We start from the raw sequence: 19,482 nt of genomic DNA on the forward strand, positions 1-19,482 counted from the left end.
TCTAGTTCATATTTTGGAATTTAGTGACCCATAGCTAATTTGGATTATTCAATGGATGAATTTACCATTGAAAGCCTTTAAAGTTGGTGGATTGTGCATGTAAATACTTTTGGAATCATCTACTTAAGATACAGGGTGTAATGATAATTTTGTTTTAATAATCTCTAGGTTGAAGCAAACGACTTTCATTGAACAATGTGGTTGATTTCCATCTGAAATTGAAATTGAAATTGAACATAAAGCAACAAAACTATTGATGTCTTCTTCTAAGTTAGGATAATGCTGGATTTTAACCTCTTTGTAAGTTTGATTTGTCAGGGCAACTAAAGTAACTTTGGTAGTTGGAAAATGATGTGCAGAATTCAACAGTGTAGCTTGTATTAGATTCAATAAAGCATTAGTGGTGGTTTCAATCATTACTAACAACAATTATGGGACTATTTGAGGTATCATTAACAATAAAATCAATGGTAGTAGTTGCAACAGTTAATTCAAATAAATTCAATAGTAGAAAGATGTCATCATAATCATAGTTGGTGGAAATAGTTTCATTAATTATAGTTGATTCAAGCAAACCAGCTTCCATACCTGTACATTTTTAGTTTTATTGTAAGCTTCACCACTACCAACAGTGAAATATTTGTAGGAGATTCGCCCATTAAAGGTATAATCATCAGTTCAATTAATTCTTTTATTTGCAAACATGGGAAATGTTAGTGAAGCACTGGCCAAATAGATTTAAGGACAAGTGGAGGTGGCCTAGACCACCAGGGGGCCTTAGACTTCTCAATGAATATCGGATCAGAATTGGTACTCATTGATAAATCCATGACCCCGGTGGCCTAGGCGACACCGAGGAATATCTAGATTAAGTGTTAGTAACTGTATTGAGATAGTAGAGTAAGTAACAGTATTTAGGAAGTAAGACGTACCTTCGCACTATCTGAAATAGTAGCGAGAAATATCTAGCATAAGTGTTAGTAATGGTATTGAAACAGTAGTGTTGGTAATACGTACCACTGCACTATCTGAAATGGTAGCAGTATAGTGCAGTAAAATTAGCCAGCCTAGAAAGCAATGTTAGTAGTAAAATGGTAGCAAAAAGGTAGCAAAAAAAGGTAGCAAAAAAAGGTAGCAAAAAAAGATAGCAAAAAAACATAGCAAGGGAAGGGACAGCAGCTACTGAAGGCAAGAAGCAGTAGCTACTTAATTTGAAGGGACAGTAACCACTGGAAGGAACAGTAGTTACTCAACTGGAAGGAACAATACCTACTCGAGCAGAACGAAAAGTACCCACTCAAGTAGAAGAAGCTACTATACCACCACTTTGGTTCCTTCCATTTCAAAGTGATGATAATAAAGTAGTAGCCCCACAACCACCACCTTGCTTTCTCCTCTGGTTGCAAAGTGATGGCTATAAAGTCCTGATTATTGCTATAGAACAGCTACTATACCATCCCTTGCTTGATTTCCTTCTTGCAAGGTTATGATAATAAACTAGTAACTGTATCTATAGCCCCAGGAGTGGTCAAACCACCACATTGCTTTATCTCCCTCCTGCAAATGTGATGGTAATAAAGTTGTAGCTGCTATAGCATTTGGACCAGCTACCATACCACCACCTTGGTCCCTTCCCTTCTTTGTTGCAAAGTGATGGTAATAAAGTAGTAACTGGAGCTATAGCCCTAGGTTCAGTCACACCACCACCTTGCTTTGTTTCATTCCTTGTTGCAAAGTGATGTTTATAAAGTTGTGACTGATGCTATAAAACAACTACCACACCACCACTCTGGTCCCTTCCCGTACTTGTTGCAAAGTGATGATAATAATGTAGTAATTGTTTCTATAGCCCTAGGTGTAGCTATGCCATCACCTTGCTCTCTCTTCCCCTTGCAAAGTGATGGCCATGAAGTAGTGACTACACCACCACCTTGCTTTTTCCTCTTGCAAAGTGATGATAGTAGCCATAAAGTAGTAGCTACACCACCACCTTGCTTTTTCCTCTTGCAAAGTGATGATAGTAGCCATGCCACCACCTTGCTTTCTCCTCTTCGCAAAGTGATGGATATGAAGTAGTAGCTATGCCACCACCTTGCATCCTCCCCTCTTGCAAAGTGATGGCCATGAAGTAGTAGCTACACCACCACTTTGCTTTTTCCTCTTCGCAAAGTGATGGCAATGTGACTGGTGAATTAACACCAAGTAATGTTGTTCCTATACTATGTGAACTCCTAAATATAATATAACAGCCCCATAGTTGTAGGGATAGATATAGTATTATATCCAGTTTCAGCAGCAGTATTTGAATTGAGAGCTTTCTTGGAACCAATTCAGGAATACTTTCTTCTCCTCGTTGGTAATTGATATAGTCAAGACACCCTCCAATCGTCATGATGGAGGCTCTGTCAGACGTATACTCTGTGGAATACTTTCTTCTCCTCGTTGGTAGTTGGTATTGTCAAAACACCCTCCAATCGTCATGATGGAGGCTCTGTCAGACGTATACTCTGTGGAATACTGGTTTGAACGGACTTGTATTTAATTTGCAACATTGTGATTGTTAAATATTTTTTCTTTGGGTAGTTTTCATTTTTCTCCGGAACCCTTAGAATTAGTAATTATGATGGTTCTTCCAGCCAATTCAAATTTTCCACTTATTTTATGATTTAAATATAATACCTCTTTCTTAATCTAGTCTTTCCTCTTCTGATATGGATAATAGTGATGAAATGATTTTGGATTTTTTTATGGTTTTTATTTTTTAATTTTTTTATTGGTTTTTATTTTTTATTTTTTTTATTGGTTTTTATTCTTTTTATTTTTTTTATTTTTTAATTTTTAATTTTTTTTATGTTTTTTTTATTTTAAAAAAGTTGAACAAGTTGAATTGTCCAGTAATGATTCTTAACCTAAAGCAGGATATAATGGTTCAGCGATTCATGACTAAAAATCATTATATCCCGTAGAGGTATAATTATACTCCATATATGCACCAAATTTGTTGCCCAATTGTGAATTTTGGTCACGCCATTTCATAGCATCTTTGGAAGATCCAATTTGAGTATTCCATGAAAGTCCAGTACATGCCATACCTGAAGTAAAATTTGGGATAACAGGTTTGGAAGTTTTAGCAGGATCAACAGAAGCTAATGAACCAGAAACAGGGTATACTTTTTTTGATGGATCAAAAGCAGAAGCACATTTCCCCGAGCGACCAAATGAAATTACTGGAGTTGATGCAGCAGCGGCAGAAGCAGTGGGTAATTTAACAACAGGGGTAGACTTTAATGTACTAATAGCAGAAGCAATTGCAGGCAACACGGACTTTGAGGTACCAATAGTTAAAGTACGATTGATTGATGATTCATTAATCGACAACATTGAAACTTTTTGAAACGCTTTCTTTTCAGTAATAGTACTGGCAATGGATGGATGTTCTTTAACTTCAGATGATTCTCTTGCTAAGGTTGTTGGTTGACCATTGGATTTCAGTTTTCTAAACAAGTTCTTCATTCTTTGTCTCTTGGATTTAACATTTTCAACTTCAGCTTTGTCACATTTTTCAACAGTAACGTCAACAATAGAAGAATGTTCCTTAACTTCAGCAGTTTCATCAACAACAGAGGATTGTTCCTTAACTTCAGCTTTGTCACATTCTTCAACAGTAACGTCAACAAGGGATGGTTGTTCTTTGATTTCAGGTGATTCTCTTTCTAAGGTTGTTGGTTGAATATTGGATTTCAGTTTTCTAAACAAGTTCTTCATTCTTTGTCTCTTGGATTTAACATTTTCAACTTCAGCTTTGTCACATTTTTCAACAGTAACGTCAACAACAGAGGATTGTTCCTTAACTTCAGCATTGTCACATTTTTCAACAATAGCATCAGTAACAGGGGATTGTTCATTAACTTCAGCAGTTTCGTCAATAAGGGATGGTTGTCCATTGGATTTCAGTTTTCTAAACAAGTTCTTCATTCTTTGTCTTCTGGATCTAACATTTTCAACTTGAACACCAGAACCAACAGAAGCCATTTCAGTGCAATAACCGGCAACAACAGGAGTTTCAACTCCATCACATTTTTCAACAGTGGCATTAACAACAGAGGATTGTTCCTTAACTTCAGCATTGTCACATTTTTCAACAATAGCATCAGCAACAGGGGATTGTTCATTAACTTCAGCAGTTTCGTCAATAAGGGATGGTTGTCCATTGGATTTCAGTTTTCTAAACAAGTTCTTCATTCTTTGTCTCTTGGATTTAACATTTTCAACTTCAGCTTTGTCACATTTTTCAACGATAACACCAGCAACAGAGGATTGTTCTTTAACTTCAGCAGTTTCATCAACAACAGAGGATTGTTCCTTAACTTTAGCTTTGTCACATTTTTCAACAGTAACGTCAACAACAGAGTATTGTTCCTTAACTTCAGCATTGTCACATTCTTCAACAATAGCATCAGCAACAGGGGATTCTTCATTAACTTCAGCAGTTTCGTCAATAAGGGATGGTTGTCCATTGGATTTCAGTTTTCTAAACAAGTTCTTCATTCTTTGTCTCTTGGATCTAACATTTTCAACTTCAGCTTTGTCACATTTTTCAACAGTAATATCAACAATAGAAGAATGTTCCTTAACTTCAGCAGTAGCATCAACAACAGGGGATTGTTCCTTAACTTCAGCTTTGTCACATTCTTCAGCAGTAGCATCAGCAACAGGGGGTTGTTCATTAACTTCAACAGTAACGTCAACAAGGGATGGTTGTTCTTTAACTTCAGGTGATTCTCTTGCTAAGGTTGTAGGTTGACCATTGGATTTCAGTTTTCTAAACAAGTTCTTAATTCTTTGTCTCTTGGATCTAACATTTTCAACTTCAGCTTTGTCACATTTTTCAACAGTAATATCAACAATAGAAGAATGTTCCTTAACTTCAGCAGTTTCATCAACAACAGAGGATTGTTCCTTAACTTCAGCTTTGTCACATTTTTCAACAGTAGCATCAACAACAGAGGATTGTTCTCTAACTTCAGCAGTTTCATCAATAAAGGTATGAGGTTGGCTATTGGATCCATAATTCTTAGTTCTATGAATAGAACATCTAATTCCCTTAAAGAGCTTCTTAAATTTCTTTCTGTTGGATCTAGACAAATCGGGAACCTTTTCTGTGGCTAAGTCAGTAGTAACAGCAATTGGAACGGATTCTGGTGCAGCTTCAGTTGGTTCAGAGGATTCAAGAGCACAAGCACTTTCAACAACAGTGGAAATGGGAGCGGCAATGGATTCAGCAGGGACAACTAATGGATGGGATAAATATTTGGGAACGAAATCATCAGCGGTAACAACGGGTAATTCAAAGGTATCAACAATTGGACATTCATTAACAACATCGGCGGTAGAGACAATAGTACTAGGAGACCCGGTTTTAAGTAATGGTTTCAAAGCTAAGGTGAACACTTCTTCTTCACTACTAAAACTATCAACAGTAACTTCACCAGTAAATTGAAACATACAAGTAGCAGTCGATTGGATTACAGGAATTTGTGTCTGGACCTTTCTCAAAAAAAATGACTTGAATCTTCTAAAGAATTCTTTGACCTTGCTTCTCTTGGTATCATCAAGGTAAAATTGTTGGTTGTCTTTGATGATTTGGTGGTTGCTAGCGGTTGAGTTTGTGATTAACACTGCAAGTTTACCCAAAACTCTTATAAAGGGTTTTGGATTAGTAGGTTTTGAAAAAAACATACTTGAAATGGTAAAACGGTGATACTTAATCAATAAACTTAAAGTTAAAAGGCTTGTAATAAGATTTCACTGAGATAATTTGAGTAAAATGTTATTAAGGTGTTTGCAATTAGAAGAAAAGAAATCGAGAATCTGTGGAAATTTAAATATTCGCAGCCAGGACAGTGTAAACAAAACACAAACAAAAATTTCGCAATCGTGCACGTGACATGGAGAAAATGGTTGCCAAACAAAACAAAAAGAAAGTATTCCTTTAGTAAATATTAAAGATATCATGGAAGCAATTGAGATTAAGTTCAATTTGTGATGTCTTCTATCGTTGATAAAACAAAATTCTTTCTCGTATTATTTCATCCAAACTTACTGAAACAGAAAAACCCGAATTAGTTCCTAATAACATTAGTATTGGTTCTTGATTTCAACTGAATTCATTATAGTAATACAAATCTGTAGATGTTTTTTGCTTTGTCAGGATGACAGTCCAGTAATGAACTTTTCAATTATTTAGTCAAATTTCTTAAAGTGGTTTGAGTTTTATATCAATCATAGTGCTTCAATCATCTAAATGAAAAATATCAACACCAAAGAACCAACAGAAAATAAAGCTGGTGGTCATCCAAAATACTCTGTAAAATTGATCAATCATATTCAAAAGCTTTAGATTTTCGAACTCATGTATACTGTAATGATATACACGAGTAATTGTGTGTATTGCATAAAGTATATCTAATGGTACAAAGCATATTATTTAGTCCCACCCTGGAGAGGATCAAAGGAGGTATTTCTTTCCAGAATAACATATTACCGATCTCTCAATTGTAAAATCAATCAGATATTACTAATAAGGTACAACTGAACTTTCAATGGTTAAATCAGAATAGTACTACCTGAAAAGCACTCCCGAAGAAGTTCTAGGTGTATGTCTACCTTGGTTGTCCTGTTTCATGGGGGGGTTAGTAGATTAATTGTTGTCTCGTTTATTTGAGATTGGTATTTGATGGATAATTACATTCATGGTTTAAAACTACCGCTGTTATCATCGAGCAAAGAAAACTAGCTATCTTGGACTATGGTATGGTGGTGCTCTTTGGATTGATTGCAATGTAATTTATTGACAACAATATTGTTAGAAAAGGAAAACGTGTATGTCTTGCTCTATTTTTTTTTTTTTTATTTTTTTTTAAAGTGTCAAAAGTGCGAGAAAAGATCGAGTTTTGTTGCAAAAAATTGAGATCCAGAAAGGAGTTTTGAGGTGAAATAAATCAATCAAAATATTATATTTTTGGATCGTCTTTATGTGATAAAAACAGTTTAATGGATTAGTAGCGATATAATAGATATATTTTGCTATAAAAATAAGAAAAAGAAGGTAGTTTTATAGACTATTTGTATGCCTCTAGTATTTGAAAGCGATACAATAAGTCTTTATGAAAATGGACTTTAAAATTGAAATTCTGGTCAAATAAGTCTATTGGCTAGTATTATATGACCTGTATATATCAATAGAGTTCAATACTATTTCTTGGATGAGATTTTGAAGTGAATAACCTGCTATTTTAGGTATCAAATCAGATGGATTTTCCATCAAAAAAACCTGCAATTTTCCTGTTGTAGTACCTTGGAGTTTCTCATTTTTTTTGGTTAGATTTTTTTTTAAAAAACCAAATTTGGTAGCTCTGAAATACCAGCCACAGTTTTCCAATTGGGTGGTGAATCTTAGATCCCATACCAAATATTGGCAGAGGTATGCCAATACACATCGAGAATATCAAAGGTTGAGGATATTTGAACCATAATCTGCTAATAATATTCGATTGTTTTTGTCGACAAACTTCCCACTCTATATCTAAGGAGTACCAAAGAACTTTAGCTTATTTTGCACCCACCCATTATGAGATCACTTCCACCACCAAGAATAACCCGAGCCCGAAGATGGAAACGAATAAAACGGGCAATCAAGAACTTGTTCCTCCAAGGGTACATTTCCGACTTTTCCGTCTTCCACAGGAGTACCCAACCCAACTACACCATTTCCAAAATCCACAAGTCAAGATTTTCGTCACGGCTAAAGAAGCAGTCGCAGATGGGAATTATCCAAACGGCAAACATTGGTCTACAAGTAGCAGGGTACTTGGGAAAATTAGCAGCAAACCTTAGTTTTGCTCGGTTTCAAGAAGTGCAACAGACTACAGAGTAAATCCACATATGATTATATATTAAGCTATGCAAAAAGATTTCCACATTAAATTATTAAGCTATGCAATAATTCCACCCAAATTAACTTTCAAATAATCTTCACCGTGTTTGATTTCACCACTTAATCTGTTCAAACAGTTGTGTTTAAACAAAAGCTGAAACTCTTTCCATAGTTCCTTGTTTTCTCTAAAGTTGTTAGCATGTAATGAATATATTAATGGTTGGTTGAATTGAGATTTAAACTGTTGGTAGATAAACGTAAGAAACTTGGAGTTTGACTTGTTCAAAATCACCTTGTACTTATCCACGCGGACTTCTTCGTGGTTGAAACTGGAGAATTTATGAGTATAGTTGTTTTCAGCGTCGTATTCAGCCATCTTGGTGAACTTGTACCTGGCTTGGTTACATTGGGAACATCCACAAGAGTTAAGAAGGATTTCAGGAGATAACACTGATCTGTTAGGTAACGCAATTGAGGGCATCCACCAGTTGAAAAAGTCGACAATAGTCAACGAGTCAAGACTGGTCAATGTGGAAATGGCCGAGATGAACTTGTTCCAGTCAATCTTTAACTGGTCGATTTTGAGAAATTCGTTAATATTAAAGTATAATGACTTGATCTTTGAGAATTTCTTGAACAATGGGGATAATTGCTTGGAAACGAGGTAATTGTATTGACACAAGTTGTTAGCGGAATTCTTGGATTTGTAGTTGATGATGGACAATTTTGTTAAATTAGTGAATTCGTCAGGTAAGAGGGCCAAATCGTGATAAAACTGGTTAATACAGTCACAGTCAGGGTGGAAGCAATTGAGTTTCAACTCCAACTGGTGTAAATTGTTGAAATTTACTTTGTCAGTGAGTAAACTCAAGGTCAACTTAGGTTGGTTAAAAGTGTGACTATAGCAAACGGACAAGTTTTCCAAGTTATCACAATGCACATTCAGCAAACCAGTGAAAATCTTGGTGGAAGGAGTAGTATTAAGGTGCAAGGTCTTGATAAAACGCAAGTTGTGCATCAAATTAGTTGGATTAGCTACGCAACTTTCCTTAACACCTTCAATAAAGAAATCCAAGTTGGTCAAATTGGGGTTCACTGGGATATTGTACAATTCTTGAATCGACAAAATCGACCAGTTCTTGAGATTGTTCAACTTGTGATGACTCTTGGGGTATGAGTCGCCATGCCACCATTCGTCATTCTCCTCCACTATATTAGCTCCGTTGTTATGGGAAATGAAATGGTTCAAGCATTGGAATCGACGTATATTGTCCACATCGAAATTTATAAATTCTATAGCGTGGTTAGTTTTGCTCCAGAAGTAGTTCAACTTGTTGTACAACTGATAGTAGTCAAAAGTTGCAAAGTTAGAATGACAATGAATATGAATGGACGAGATGAGTTTGAAGTTGGATATGCTGAGGGAATTTATAAATTTTGGTAAATGCGAAATGTGAATGAAAGTTGTGGTAGTAGTGGAGCCAGAATTGGTAATGGCGGCATTTTCATTGTCATAAATAACGATATTCTTGTACAACACCGGGTTGACAATTCTGTTGAAGTAGTGACAAGTTTGTGATAATGAGGTTAATGCATGCTGGTATTCTTCTGTGGACAGTGAATGATGGATTTGGTTTACAACCAAACTTAATATGTCAAGGGGTAATTCCAGTATAGTGATCATGCTGGTTTTTTGTGGGGAAAAGTTTAACGGTTAACGACGGATGCGAAAAAAAAAACAAAAAAACACGGCAGACACTAGCGAGTAAATGTGTAGTATGAAACAAGTATCAGATAAAACCAAGCAAGGGCAAGGGAAAGGACAAGAAGTAACAAAGTGTCTTAAAAAATTAAATGATCAACAAAACGGTGAAAATTTATCGGTTATTTATATAATTTGGTTGCAGTACATGAATGTTATTTAAAGTTTTAATGTGTCATCTTTTCTGGTAACAGTGGAGCAACTTAATGAGGGGGGAACGCTACAAACCTAGGGCCAAAAAAATAAAAAATGTAAATAAAAATAAAAAAAAAACTCAGAATGCCCTACAAGAAAAGGTGAAACTGTGGTGGTGCTTGTATAGTTCCGTTCCTCCTTATGGCTATGCTGTAAACGATGCCACCTGGTTTTATTCTTGGCTTTGCCGTGATGAGGTTCTTGTTGTCATTATTTTTTTTCCGTTGTAAACTGTGGACCACCGGAGGTACACTGCCGTAGGTGCGAATTTGGTTACCTCAATTCGGTTGCTTGCCGCCTTGAAGGTTGTTTTTCTTAATTTGAGAGGTGTTTCTATTTTTTCTCGTTCAAGCGGAACAAAACCAAATTCCATACAAAAAAAAATTTCCACATTAGACAGGTGTATTGTGTTGCAAGTGAAAAATAATGAATCGATTTTCCGTCTGACCCTAAATGGTCTAGACGAACCTTAACCGTATCCGTACGATTAAGTCAGGTTAGAAGGTTAGCAGATTAGTCAGATTAGCAGATTTGTCAGCTTCTTCCTATGAACATTAACGAAAGAACATGTGCAGAGATTTACCTAATGAGTGATCCCCCCCCCCCCCCTTGATTCCCGAATGCCTGTGGCAACAGAAATTTGCGCCAAGATTTCCAAATGTAACCAACAATAGCGTTGCCTTACACAAACTAAACTCCATCGAACAAACAAGGGGGAATGATCTATACACTTCCGAGAATTAGTCCAGATGTCAAAGGCATACCCCACAAAAACTACCAGCTCGCTAGCTCGCTTCCTCTAGAAAAATTTTCAATCTTAAACATCACGCAAGAGAATCATAAAACCTTAACCTTATTTGGTAAACTTCCTTTCGTCCTTGTGTTGCAACCTTGTCTGCTTTTTTTTATTTAATTTCTATTTATAGTATATTTATATAGTAACCCAATTAAGCGAAAGCTGCAAACGTTGCCTTAAACTTGAATCTAGAATGTTTGAATATGCAGTACGAGTACGATTATATATATATATTACATTGCTACCCTATAAGGGGTTGTCTACAAAAGCAATACTATACATTATGCGCTCTCGGAGTTGACTCTGTGATTGGTTACCCATGCAACTGTAATACACCCCCCCCTTGCATCAGCAAGTCATACGTATCCAGGACCAGCGGATAGCGCATGGGCTAACTAGATTCCAACCGTATCTATCGTAACCTTAGTTTTGAACTTTTCCATCGTATGAGATAAGAGTATGAGCCTGTACTTTGTGCGCGTCTAGAACGTCATACCTTAGATCTAGACTTTTGTTACATCCACTTGTTATCGACATTGGTCAAGAACCTCACCTTGTAAATCTCAAACACATTAGGGAACGGATCGTTTTTACTAAGAGCAACTTTTCTTAACCGCGTGAATATCTTTCCTTTGACCAAATTCTGATCAATTAGCGTAATCAACACGTTTTCAATAATGTAATCGTCATCGTTATCTTCGAGCTTTATGGAGTCGTAATCTAACGTGCTTGGTTTATTCAACATTATCCATTTCTGCTTGATTGAGTTTCTCATCATGAGGATTTGCAACTTATTTTGGAGTAACAATAGTATGTTATTCAGTTTTAGGTATTCGTGGTTTGACTCGATCAAGCGGAGACAGCCGTGTATGTCGCCTAATCTGATGAGCAATGACATTTGATAATACATTTCCATCCACCATTGGTCTTTTGGCGGGAGTAGTTGTCTAACATAGGCGAAATTGGGTACTTTCCCAATAATTAAACTGACTGGAAGCAACAACTCGAGCACTAATCGTAAGTTTTTGACACTGGAGGTATTGATATTTAGTAAACACCATTGTAAATGATTGAAACTATCCAATAGCTGATACTTTATCAAGTAAAACTTGCTGAGGTAGTACCGGTACTGTAATTGTTCAATAGGTTTAAAATCCAGCAAGTTCAAGTTGGTGTTGTTCATATTACTGAATATGTTCCGGCACAATAACGGCTGGTTGATCCGGGTATATATAAAACACAACTTGTTGCCAAGGTACAATATGATATCCCTCTTGTGCTTGTTTATATCATTAATCTGTGATCTTATATTATTGAACATTTTCAAGAGAATCGAGGCAAGATAGTTCAACCGGTATTTTCCTCCATGTTCTTGGTAATATAACTGCAAGTCCATCTTTACAGCCCAGGGTATGATTTGGTTGATGGTTTGTCTAATGACGTTACTCAACAACCAGCCGTACCGGTTGTTGCTGAATGCCACCGACAAGTCAGAGATGTAAGAAGTGTACAAGTCAAATGACACGAGAAGAGACCAGGGATCAAGTTCGTGGCTCAATTTGAGAAAGCTCGATACGACAATACTGAATGCTGACCAGTCGTCGTCGTAGGCGGTGGTTATGTCCGACGGTATGGCTTGTTGACTATTGTGAATCTCATTTATGTAGTGGTTGATCCTGGGATCGATTGAAAGAAGGACGGACAATTGTGTGATTTGATCATGGGGAGGTAGCTTTTTGGTATTGTTCACTTCTTGAATGTATTGTGATACAATGTTCATCATGGGCATGGTCATTCACTGGGCACCAAGATGGTTGTAAGAAATTTCGCAAAATAGTCTTTGTTTTTTTTTTTTGAAGAAAAAGTTTATTCACTATCACCCAGTACGAATCAGCACAGCAACACACTTAAATATGGCCTCAGTAGCAACACCAAGGACGGCACCACCACCGTCGCGACCTTTGACCAGCAATGGCAATAGCGGCAGCAGCAGCAGCAGCAATAGCAACAGCGCCGGCACAGGCACAGGCACAGGCACAAGTTCCAACCACTCCACATCCATAAGCAACTCAAACCTAAAGCTAACCATCCGTTTGCTTCCACCAACCCTCACCGAGTCTGAGTTTTTGAATCAATTAGCGTCGTACTACCCTTACCACGCCACGAAAATTGTCCATTCATACTATCACCAAGGTGCACTTCCTGTCAAACTCTTTGACTTGCCCGAGTATTCGCGAAGTTATCTCAGTTTCAACAATTCCAACGACGTCAATGAGTTCTTGACTTATGTCAAAGGGAAATCATTCCAGGATGAGCGTGAAGATTGCATGATTCCACTAATTGAAAAGTCGATATATAATAAAATGATTGACTCTAAGGTTCAGGAGAAGAATAAGAACAAAAGAAAGAAGAAAGAGGTGAATATTGAAGATGACGAGATATACTTGAAGTTTGTTGCTTTTGTCAATAACGAAATTGATCTGTTTCAGTTGAAACAAGTGAATAAGGCTGTTAAGAAGAAGAATAAGAAGAATGCAGCTGAGCCGGCCAAGAAAAAGAAGGAGACAAAAGAAGAGAAGGCTGCGAGAAAGAAGTTGCAACGAAAGTTGAACAAGGAAAAGCAAAAAAAGAAGGAGTTGGAGGTAAAGACTGGTGATAAGCCAAAGAGTGAACCAAATAAACCAGCTAAAGACAAATCTAAAGACAAAAATACCAAACCCAAAGACAATAAAGACAATAAACCCAAGCCAAAGCCAAAGAAAGATAAACCCAAGAAGAAACCGGAGGAATCTAAAGAACCACCTAAATCTGCACCTGAATCAAAGGAAGCGTCAACTTCAGAAGCTGCAAAACGAAAAAGACCCAGAAGAAAACCAAAGAACAAAGAAGGACCTAAAGAAGAAGGTAACAGCCAACCTAAAAACAAGCCAAAACCAAAGGAAAGCCAGTCAGAACCAAAGCCAAAGAAACCCGAATCAAGACCTGTTACAGCTTAGCTGAGTTTCAGATTGGATATGGTGTCTTTATAGCACAGAGTTAGACTGTTCTATCAATAGAACTTGCATGTAATTTTTAGTTGCAGGACGGTTACCTCTGCAAGGCTAGTCCTAATGTGGGTAGAAAACTGGCTAAAGAGAAACGAAGCTAGGCTCAGAAATTGGTTAGACATTAGACTGTCAAAGACATATTTTTCTATTGCAAATATATAGGTAGACACTATTTGTATTATTGTATATTTCTACACCAATTCAATGTAAGCGTCCATCTATGTTAGTTCAAGTTTTTCCGCGCGGGGTTGAAGTGGTTTACGGCGATTTTTCCGAAAACTTTTTGCAAAATTAGTCACAAATTAAAATTTGTGAAAGTGTTCTATAATGACAGGTAGCTAGACGTATTATATACACAGGAATACAGGAACAGATTATCTAAACCGAGGCTCGATTCTAGATGCTTGAGCAATTGTAGATTGACTAAAGAAAAGAGATATGAAACTATAAAAACACAAAGTGAACACTTTCACTTTAAATAGTTTGCAAATGTCACTATTGTGACATTAACCAAACTTATTCAACACGCGTCACTCTTGACACGCTGTGCAGTACTTGCAACATGGTCACGTGGCAAGTGTGACTGCTTAGCTGTAATCATATTTCTAATCGCACTAGTGCGATTATGGAACATCACCCCGCGGCCAGATTAGGCCTCATACCAAGAGCCTTTCGGGCGGCCGCGTCGATGTCGATGCTCAAGAAGTCGGTCGCATTGTTAATTAGCGACGCGTGGAGAGCGGCAGGGACGGACTTATAAAACCACTCAATAGATACTTCGCTGGAATGATTTGGTCGACAACCGAGCCACGTTACATCGAAGGTCTTTTTCTGAAGATCAACACCCAAGATAGCACTCAATTCGTGTGCGCGGGCCGTAGCTTCCAATTCGAAGCGGGGAGGGTCCTTAAATGTACCAACTCCTGGTTCTTCTATGTATAACCGGAAATACTTGGTGTTAATCACTCGATCTTTCAAGTCTGAGACGCGGAGATCGACTTCGAATGCGTTATCATTAATCTTTTTGACCAACCGATAGGGTCCATAGTAAACGTCGGTTAACTTTCTGTACTTTACGGATGAAAAGCGAGCATCACGATGCAATAAAACCAAATCGCCAACCTTGAATACCGCAGGAACCTTCCCCCGGTTAGCCTTCTGCTCCATGGAATCCTGAGAAAGCGACATTGTCTCCTGAATCTGTTTGCGGATTACCTCCGCTCTCCGAACGAGGTCTTGGGATTCAGCGTGAGAGTGTTCCATGGAGATGTCTAACATTCCGGTTCGATCCCTAGGGAGGCGCCCAAAGACTGCCTGGTACGGAGTCATCTTGATGGCACCGGCATAGTTGGTATTAATGGCAAACTGTGCGATTTTCAAATACAATGCCCAGTGGGAGTGTTGGAGCGAACAGAAACTCTTTAAGGTGGACACCACTGATTTGTTGAGGGCTTCGACCTGACCATTAGTGGAGGGGTTGTTAGTACTAGTGGTACGGTAATCAATATTGTAATATTCGAACACATAGCCCATGGCCTGCGTGACAAATTTAATGTCCTTATCCGATTTAATTATATCCGGGACTCCGAATACCGAGAAGACGTGATCAATTAATAAGCGAGCTGTATCGTGAGAAGAACATGATTTGAAAGTCGGGATACAGATACAGTACTTGCTAAGGGCACACACAACCACTAAGATGCAGTCGTACCCTTCAGGGGTAGTGGGGAGCCCGGTGATGAAATCCATGTTAATGGTGGAAAAGATGTCTTTGGGAACGTCACTGGGAATCATCAACCCCCCGATCGGGCCGTGAAAATGCTTAGCACGTTGGCAATAGTCGCACGAATTGATATAGTTGGTAATGAGCTTGAGTAAATCGGGAACGAAAAGATGTGGCTGGATGGCAAAGTAACATTTTTGAATACCGAAGTGTCCAAAGGTATGGATCTTCTTAATAATTTCGAGGGCCACGGCTTTTCCTACCACCAATTTATAACCGGCATGAGTCTTGTAATACAACAATTCGTCTTCGAGTTTATATTTCTTAATTGCCTTCCGGAATTCAGGTGGAGTTGGGGGAGCATCGGGACCCGTGTTATCTAGGAATATCTTAATCTGCGTAAGATAACTATCACTATCGTACGAGCTCTGAATTTTAGTGAGGACGGTGTCATCTGTCACTATAGCCGTGACAGTAGGTGCACGTCTGTCACCATTGTCAGCGTCTGTGTCGTCTAAATCAACCTCCTCCGAGGACTTATCGTGTTTAACATACCTGGATAACACATCTGCTAAGATATTCTCTTCACCGGAACGATAACGGATCTTCAAGTGGAATTCCTGCAAGGTTTGTAACCAACGGGTGATGCGGTCTGATTCGGGACGTGTTCCCGAGCTAAACAACTGACCGAGACTTTGATGGTCTGTGAGCACTGTGGTCTGGAAACCCAAAATATAGTGTCTGAATTTCTTGGCCGCATACACAATCAGCAACAACTCTTTCTGCCGGACGGGGTAATTCAATTCCGCGTCCTTTAGTTTCCTGGAAATCATTTCGATAGGCCCCAATTCTTTTCCGTCATGGACTTGTTTCAACACAGCCCCAATCGCGTGGTACGAAGCATCCACTTCAATCTGAAACTGAACGGGAAGGGAATAGTCCACTTTCTTCAACACTGGGGCCTCCAATAAGGCAGCTCTAAGGGCTTCGAAGCAACGAACGTGAGACTCGGTCATACGCTGCTTCTTGGTGGAGGCGAACGTATACAAACTCTCAGCCATGTGGGCGAAGTTCTTGATATAGTGACGGAAATAATTGAAGAAGCCCAATATAGCTCTCATTTCCTTAGCGGTTTCCGGGAGTTCCAAGTTTCTAATGGCATCTAACTGATCCTCGGGAATACTCGTACCAAATTCGCCGACCGTGTGACCCAAGAATTTGACGCTTTTGGCCCCGAGAACACATTTACTCCCCTTTAAGTAGAACTGATGTCGTTCAAATGCTTCGAACAACAATTTTAATGACTTCCTGTGTTCCTCGAGTGTGTTGGAGTATATCACAATATCGTCGATATAGTTCTTACACCCAGGGATGTCGTCGATTAATTCTGCGACAACCTCTTGCAAAACTGCTGGAGCGTTTGTAAACCCAAACGGTAAGGCATTGAAGGCGTACTTCCTTCCTAAAGCTCCGAAGGCCGTGACATGGCTTGTATCGTCGGATAGCTTGATCTGGTGGAAGGATTGCGTCATATCCAAAGTGGAGTAGTATTTATGGCCAGCAACCTCTTTAAGAAGGTCTTCGGCAACAGGCATATTGAAATTCCGTTGAACCACCGTCAAGTTCAATAATCGATAATCCACACACATCCGGTATGTGCCGTCCTTCTTCCTGACGAACAAAACAGGGGCATTGAAATCCGTGGCGTTTGCCCCGAGCTGACGGACGATGCCAGCGTCCATCAACTTTCTGACTTGACTCTTTAACTCCTCATATTCGGGTCTCCCCAACGGGTACTGTTTCGCGCTAGGGGGAGAAGTATAGGGAATCACCTCGATCAGGTGATCCCACTTGCCCCGGGAAGGAGGTGGGCCGGTTAACTCCTGAGCGAAGATCAGCGAATGGGCTGCAATAAGGTCCTGAAACAGACCAGAAGCATCTTGAGGGAGCACATTATTAGGGTCCTTGGCTGCAGTATCCTCCCGATCAAATCGTAGATACATCAAACCGATATCCCGAGAGGATTGGAGTTCTCGCAAGAACTCATTTGAGTCGACCAAACCGATCGGGTTGTCAACGCTGATACCGGCAAAAGTATTGTTTCTAAAGGAAATCAAATCCTCATGTTTCCGTAAGAAGGGAAGCCCCAATACGAGATTTTCCTTATACTGAGGCAATACCACAAACCAATCGTCGAATGTGGCCCCATTTGCGGCGAACTTGAGGCGGACTAGTTCTGTAGCCTTTTTATGAGGGCCGAATGCGGGAGTAACGTTAACGGAGGCGGTATAGCGGACCACCTCTGGCATCCGTTTCATGACGGCAGCGCTGACAAAGTTCATACCGGCGCCTGAGTCCAATAACGCCAACGTCTCTTGATTATTAGTGAGCATACGAACGGGAACCCTAAACCGGTCATTCTCAATATGTGGTAAGGATTCCTGCGGGTCCATTTGGAACAAGGCGAGTACGGCCTTTTCATCGAAGTCAACCGGAGACACTGTGGCTGGTGTGGCTATAGGCGATGTTGGTGTCTCCACTGAGGCAATTTCAATACCCGAAAAATAAAGATTGTCGACGGTAGCAGGAGCCGCTGCCTCGGCATGAGATGCGGTGGGCAGCCCTAAGGGTGGCCCGGAAGCAGGGACCAGAACGTGAGTGAGGACTGGGTTAGTGACGGGAACAGGAGCAGGAGTGGGAGCAGGAGCGGGAGCAGGAGCGGGAGCAGGAGCGGGAGCAGGAGCAGGAACAGGAGCAGGAACAGGAGCAGGAGCAGGAGCAGGAGCAGGAACAGGGATAGCGGGATAAACCGATTCGATTTCAAATTTTATTTCATCCGCGGAGTTGACGTGGGTCCGCGGGGCGATCGAAGGGAAGCTTGTAGATCCCATTTCAACCGATATCTTAGGTTTAGCTTCGTCATGGCAATTGGCAGGGGTATATATATTATCAATATTAATAGTATCATACATAGTAAATACAGGACGAAGCTCACCTCGGCCAGAGGCCACAGCAGGAGAATCAGCGGCGGGTCTGAGGGGTGAGCAGGTTGTTTTTACGTCCCGAAGCTCAAGGGACTTAATTAATTTTTTGGCGAAGTATTGACAGGGCTCATACGGTTTCCTGCAGACCTACCTTTGGAACTCCAGGCGCACTGGGAGGCATGATGACCCGGTCTCCGACATGCAAAGCAGCCGCCGGTAGCCATAAGATGAGCACGTTCTTGTGGGCTCAACTTCTTACGACGCACGGCCAAAGCATCGATATCCATTGCATCCGGATCAACGGCTGTAGTGGAGGGAGCGGGAGCGGGAGGGATGTGTCCTGGCACATCATATCTAGGATAGAAGCCGACGACTGGCACCGGGCCGGTAAGATCAGCCCGAATCTGGGCCTTGTAGGCCAAAGAATCAAAGCTCACCTGAGGATTGTACACGTCTTCAATTAAGTAAGGGAACAACGCTGGGGATAACCCCTTGACGTACCAGTTCTTCACTTGGCGATCGGTTGCCGACTCGTGCGTGAGGTAACCCTTAATGCGTCTGAATTCAGAGGTATAGGCTTCCACAGTGCTTGTTTGCTGTAACAGGTACAACTTCTCGGCCATATTATCTTCGAACCGTGGGGGTACGAAACATTGCACCAATTGAGTCTTTAAATCTATCCAGCTGGCGATAGTGGACATACGCTCAGCATACCAACGAAGCAAATCAGCACCAAAGGATTTTAAAGCGTATTCCACGACTTCCCCCTCACCGACGTGATGAAGCGGAGCAAAGAGCTCCACTTCATTAATGAACTGATAAATTAATTCGGGATCCCGAGGGTTCTTCAAAAGGGCCGGGTGACGGGTATCGGACCGGCGATCACGGGAAAGTAAAGCTGCAAATTGCTCTTGACTAAGGGCTAAGCTAGCGAAAGGCTGAGTAGGGGGCGGATTAGACATATCTTCGGAAACAGGAGCAGAAGGAGGGGAACGGAAAACAGCAGAGTCGTCGGAATCGGAATCGGGAACAGCAAATC

The 19,482-nt window shown here is 39.9% G+C and overlaps 8 protein-coding genes across 8 annotated transcripts; 2 read left to right on the top strand and 6 right to left on the bottom strand. All coding sequences in view use genetic code 12, as the record gives it.

Moving 5' to 3' along the window:
* Nucleotides 1-842: 842 nt before the first annotated feature.
* On the bottom strand, nucleotides 843-2,392 carry SPAPADRAFT_52201 (uncharacterized protein; the record flags this gene model as incomplete). The annotated part of the gene is made up of 6 exons (XM_007376987.1): nucleotides 843-863; nucleotides 933-965; nucleotides 1,018-1,067; nucleotides 1,274-1,414; nucleotides 1,778-2,001; nucleotides 2,037-2,392. The coding sequence occupies 6 exons, from the start codon at nucleotides 2,390-2,392 to the stop codon at nucleotides 843-845; spliced, it is 825 nt and encodes a 274-aa protein (XP_007377049.1).
* Nucleotides 2,393-2,943: 551 nt separating this feature from the next.
* SPAPADRAFT_52202 (uncharacterized protein) lies at nucleotides 2,944-5,739 on the bottom strand (the record flags this gene model as incomplete). The annotated part of the gene is made up of 1 exon (XM_007376988.1): nucleotides 2,944-5,739. One exon carries the CDS (start codon nucleotides 5,737-5,739, stop codon nucleotides 2,944-2,946), a length of 2,796 nt encoding a protein of 931 aa, XP_007377050.1.
* Nucleotides 5,740-7,630: 1,891 nt separating this feature from the next.
* Nucleotides 7,631-7,936, top strand: SPAPADRAFT_141978 (uncharacterized protein; the record flags this gene model as incomplete). Its single annotated transcript, XM_007376989.1, has 1 exon — nucleotides 7,631-7,936. One exon carries the CDS (start codon nucleotides 7,631-7,633, stop codon nucleotides 7,934-7,936), a length of 306 nt encoding a protein of 101 aa, XP_007377051.1.
* A 3-nt stretch (nucleotides 7,937-7,939) lies between these two features.
* Nucleotides 7,940-9,780, bottom strand: SPAPADRAFT_62914 (uncharacterized protein; the record flags this gene model as incomplete). Its single annotated transcript, XM_007376990.1, has 1 exon — nucleotides 7,940-9,780. One exon carries the CDS (start codon nucleotides 9,618-9,620, stop codon nucleotides 7,995-7,997), a length of 1,626 nt encoding a protein of 541 aa, XP_007377052.1.
* A 1,024-nt stretch (nucleotides 9,781-10,804) lies between these two features.
* SPAPADRAFT_62915 (uncharacterized protein) lies at nucleotides 10,805-12,507 on the bottom strand (the record flags this gene model as incomplete). The annotated part of the gene is made up of 1 exon (XM_007376991.1): nucleotides 10,805-12,507. The coding sequence occupies one exon, from the start codon at nucleotides 12,476-12,478 to the stop codon at nucleotides 11,204-11,206; it is 1,275 nt and encodes a 424-aa protein (XP_007377053.1).
* Nucleotides 12,508-12,602: 95 nt separating this feature from the next.
* Nucleotides 12,603-13,685, top strand: SPAPADRAFT_52205 (uncharacterized protein; the record flags this gene model as incomplete). Its single annotated transcript, XM_007376992.1, has 1 exon — nucleotides 12,603-13,685. One exon carries the CDS (start codon nucleotides 12,603-12,605, stop codon nucleotides 13,683-13,685), a length of 1,083 nt encoding a protein of 360 aa, XP_007377054.1.
* A 3,624-nt stretch (nucleotides 13,686-17,309) lies between these two features.
* Nucleotides 17,310-17,912, bottom strand: SPAPADRAFT_141718 (retropepsin-like aspartic protease; the record flags this gene model as incomplete). The annotated part of the gene is made up of 1 exon (XM_007376993.1): nucleotides 17,310-17,912. A coding segment is annotated over one exon (603 nt), but the record flags the coding sequence as incomplete, so codon positions are not given.
* A 629-nt stretch (nucleotides 17,913-18,541) lies between these two features.
* SPAPADRAFT_142720 (uncharacterized protein) lies at nucleotides 18,542-19,405 on the bottom strand (the record flags this gene model as incomplete). Its single annotated transcript, XM_007376994.1, has 1 exon — nucleotides 18,542-19,405. One exon carries the CDS (start codon nucleotides 19,403-19,405, stop codon nucleotides 18,542-18,544), a length of 864 nt encoding a protein of 287 aa, XP_007377056.1.
* Between the last annotated feature and the right edge of the window lie 77 nt (nucleotides 19,406-19,482).

The sequence above is a fragment of the Spathaspora passalidarum genome (assembly GCF_000223485.1).
Source record: "Spathaspora passalidarum NRRL Y-27907 unplaced genomic scaffold SPAPAscaffold_6, whole genome shotgun sequence".
Taxonomy (NCBI): Eukaryota; Fungi; Ascomycota; class Pichiomycetes; order Serinales; family Debaryomycetaceae; genus Spathaspora; species Spathaspora passalidarum.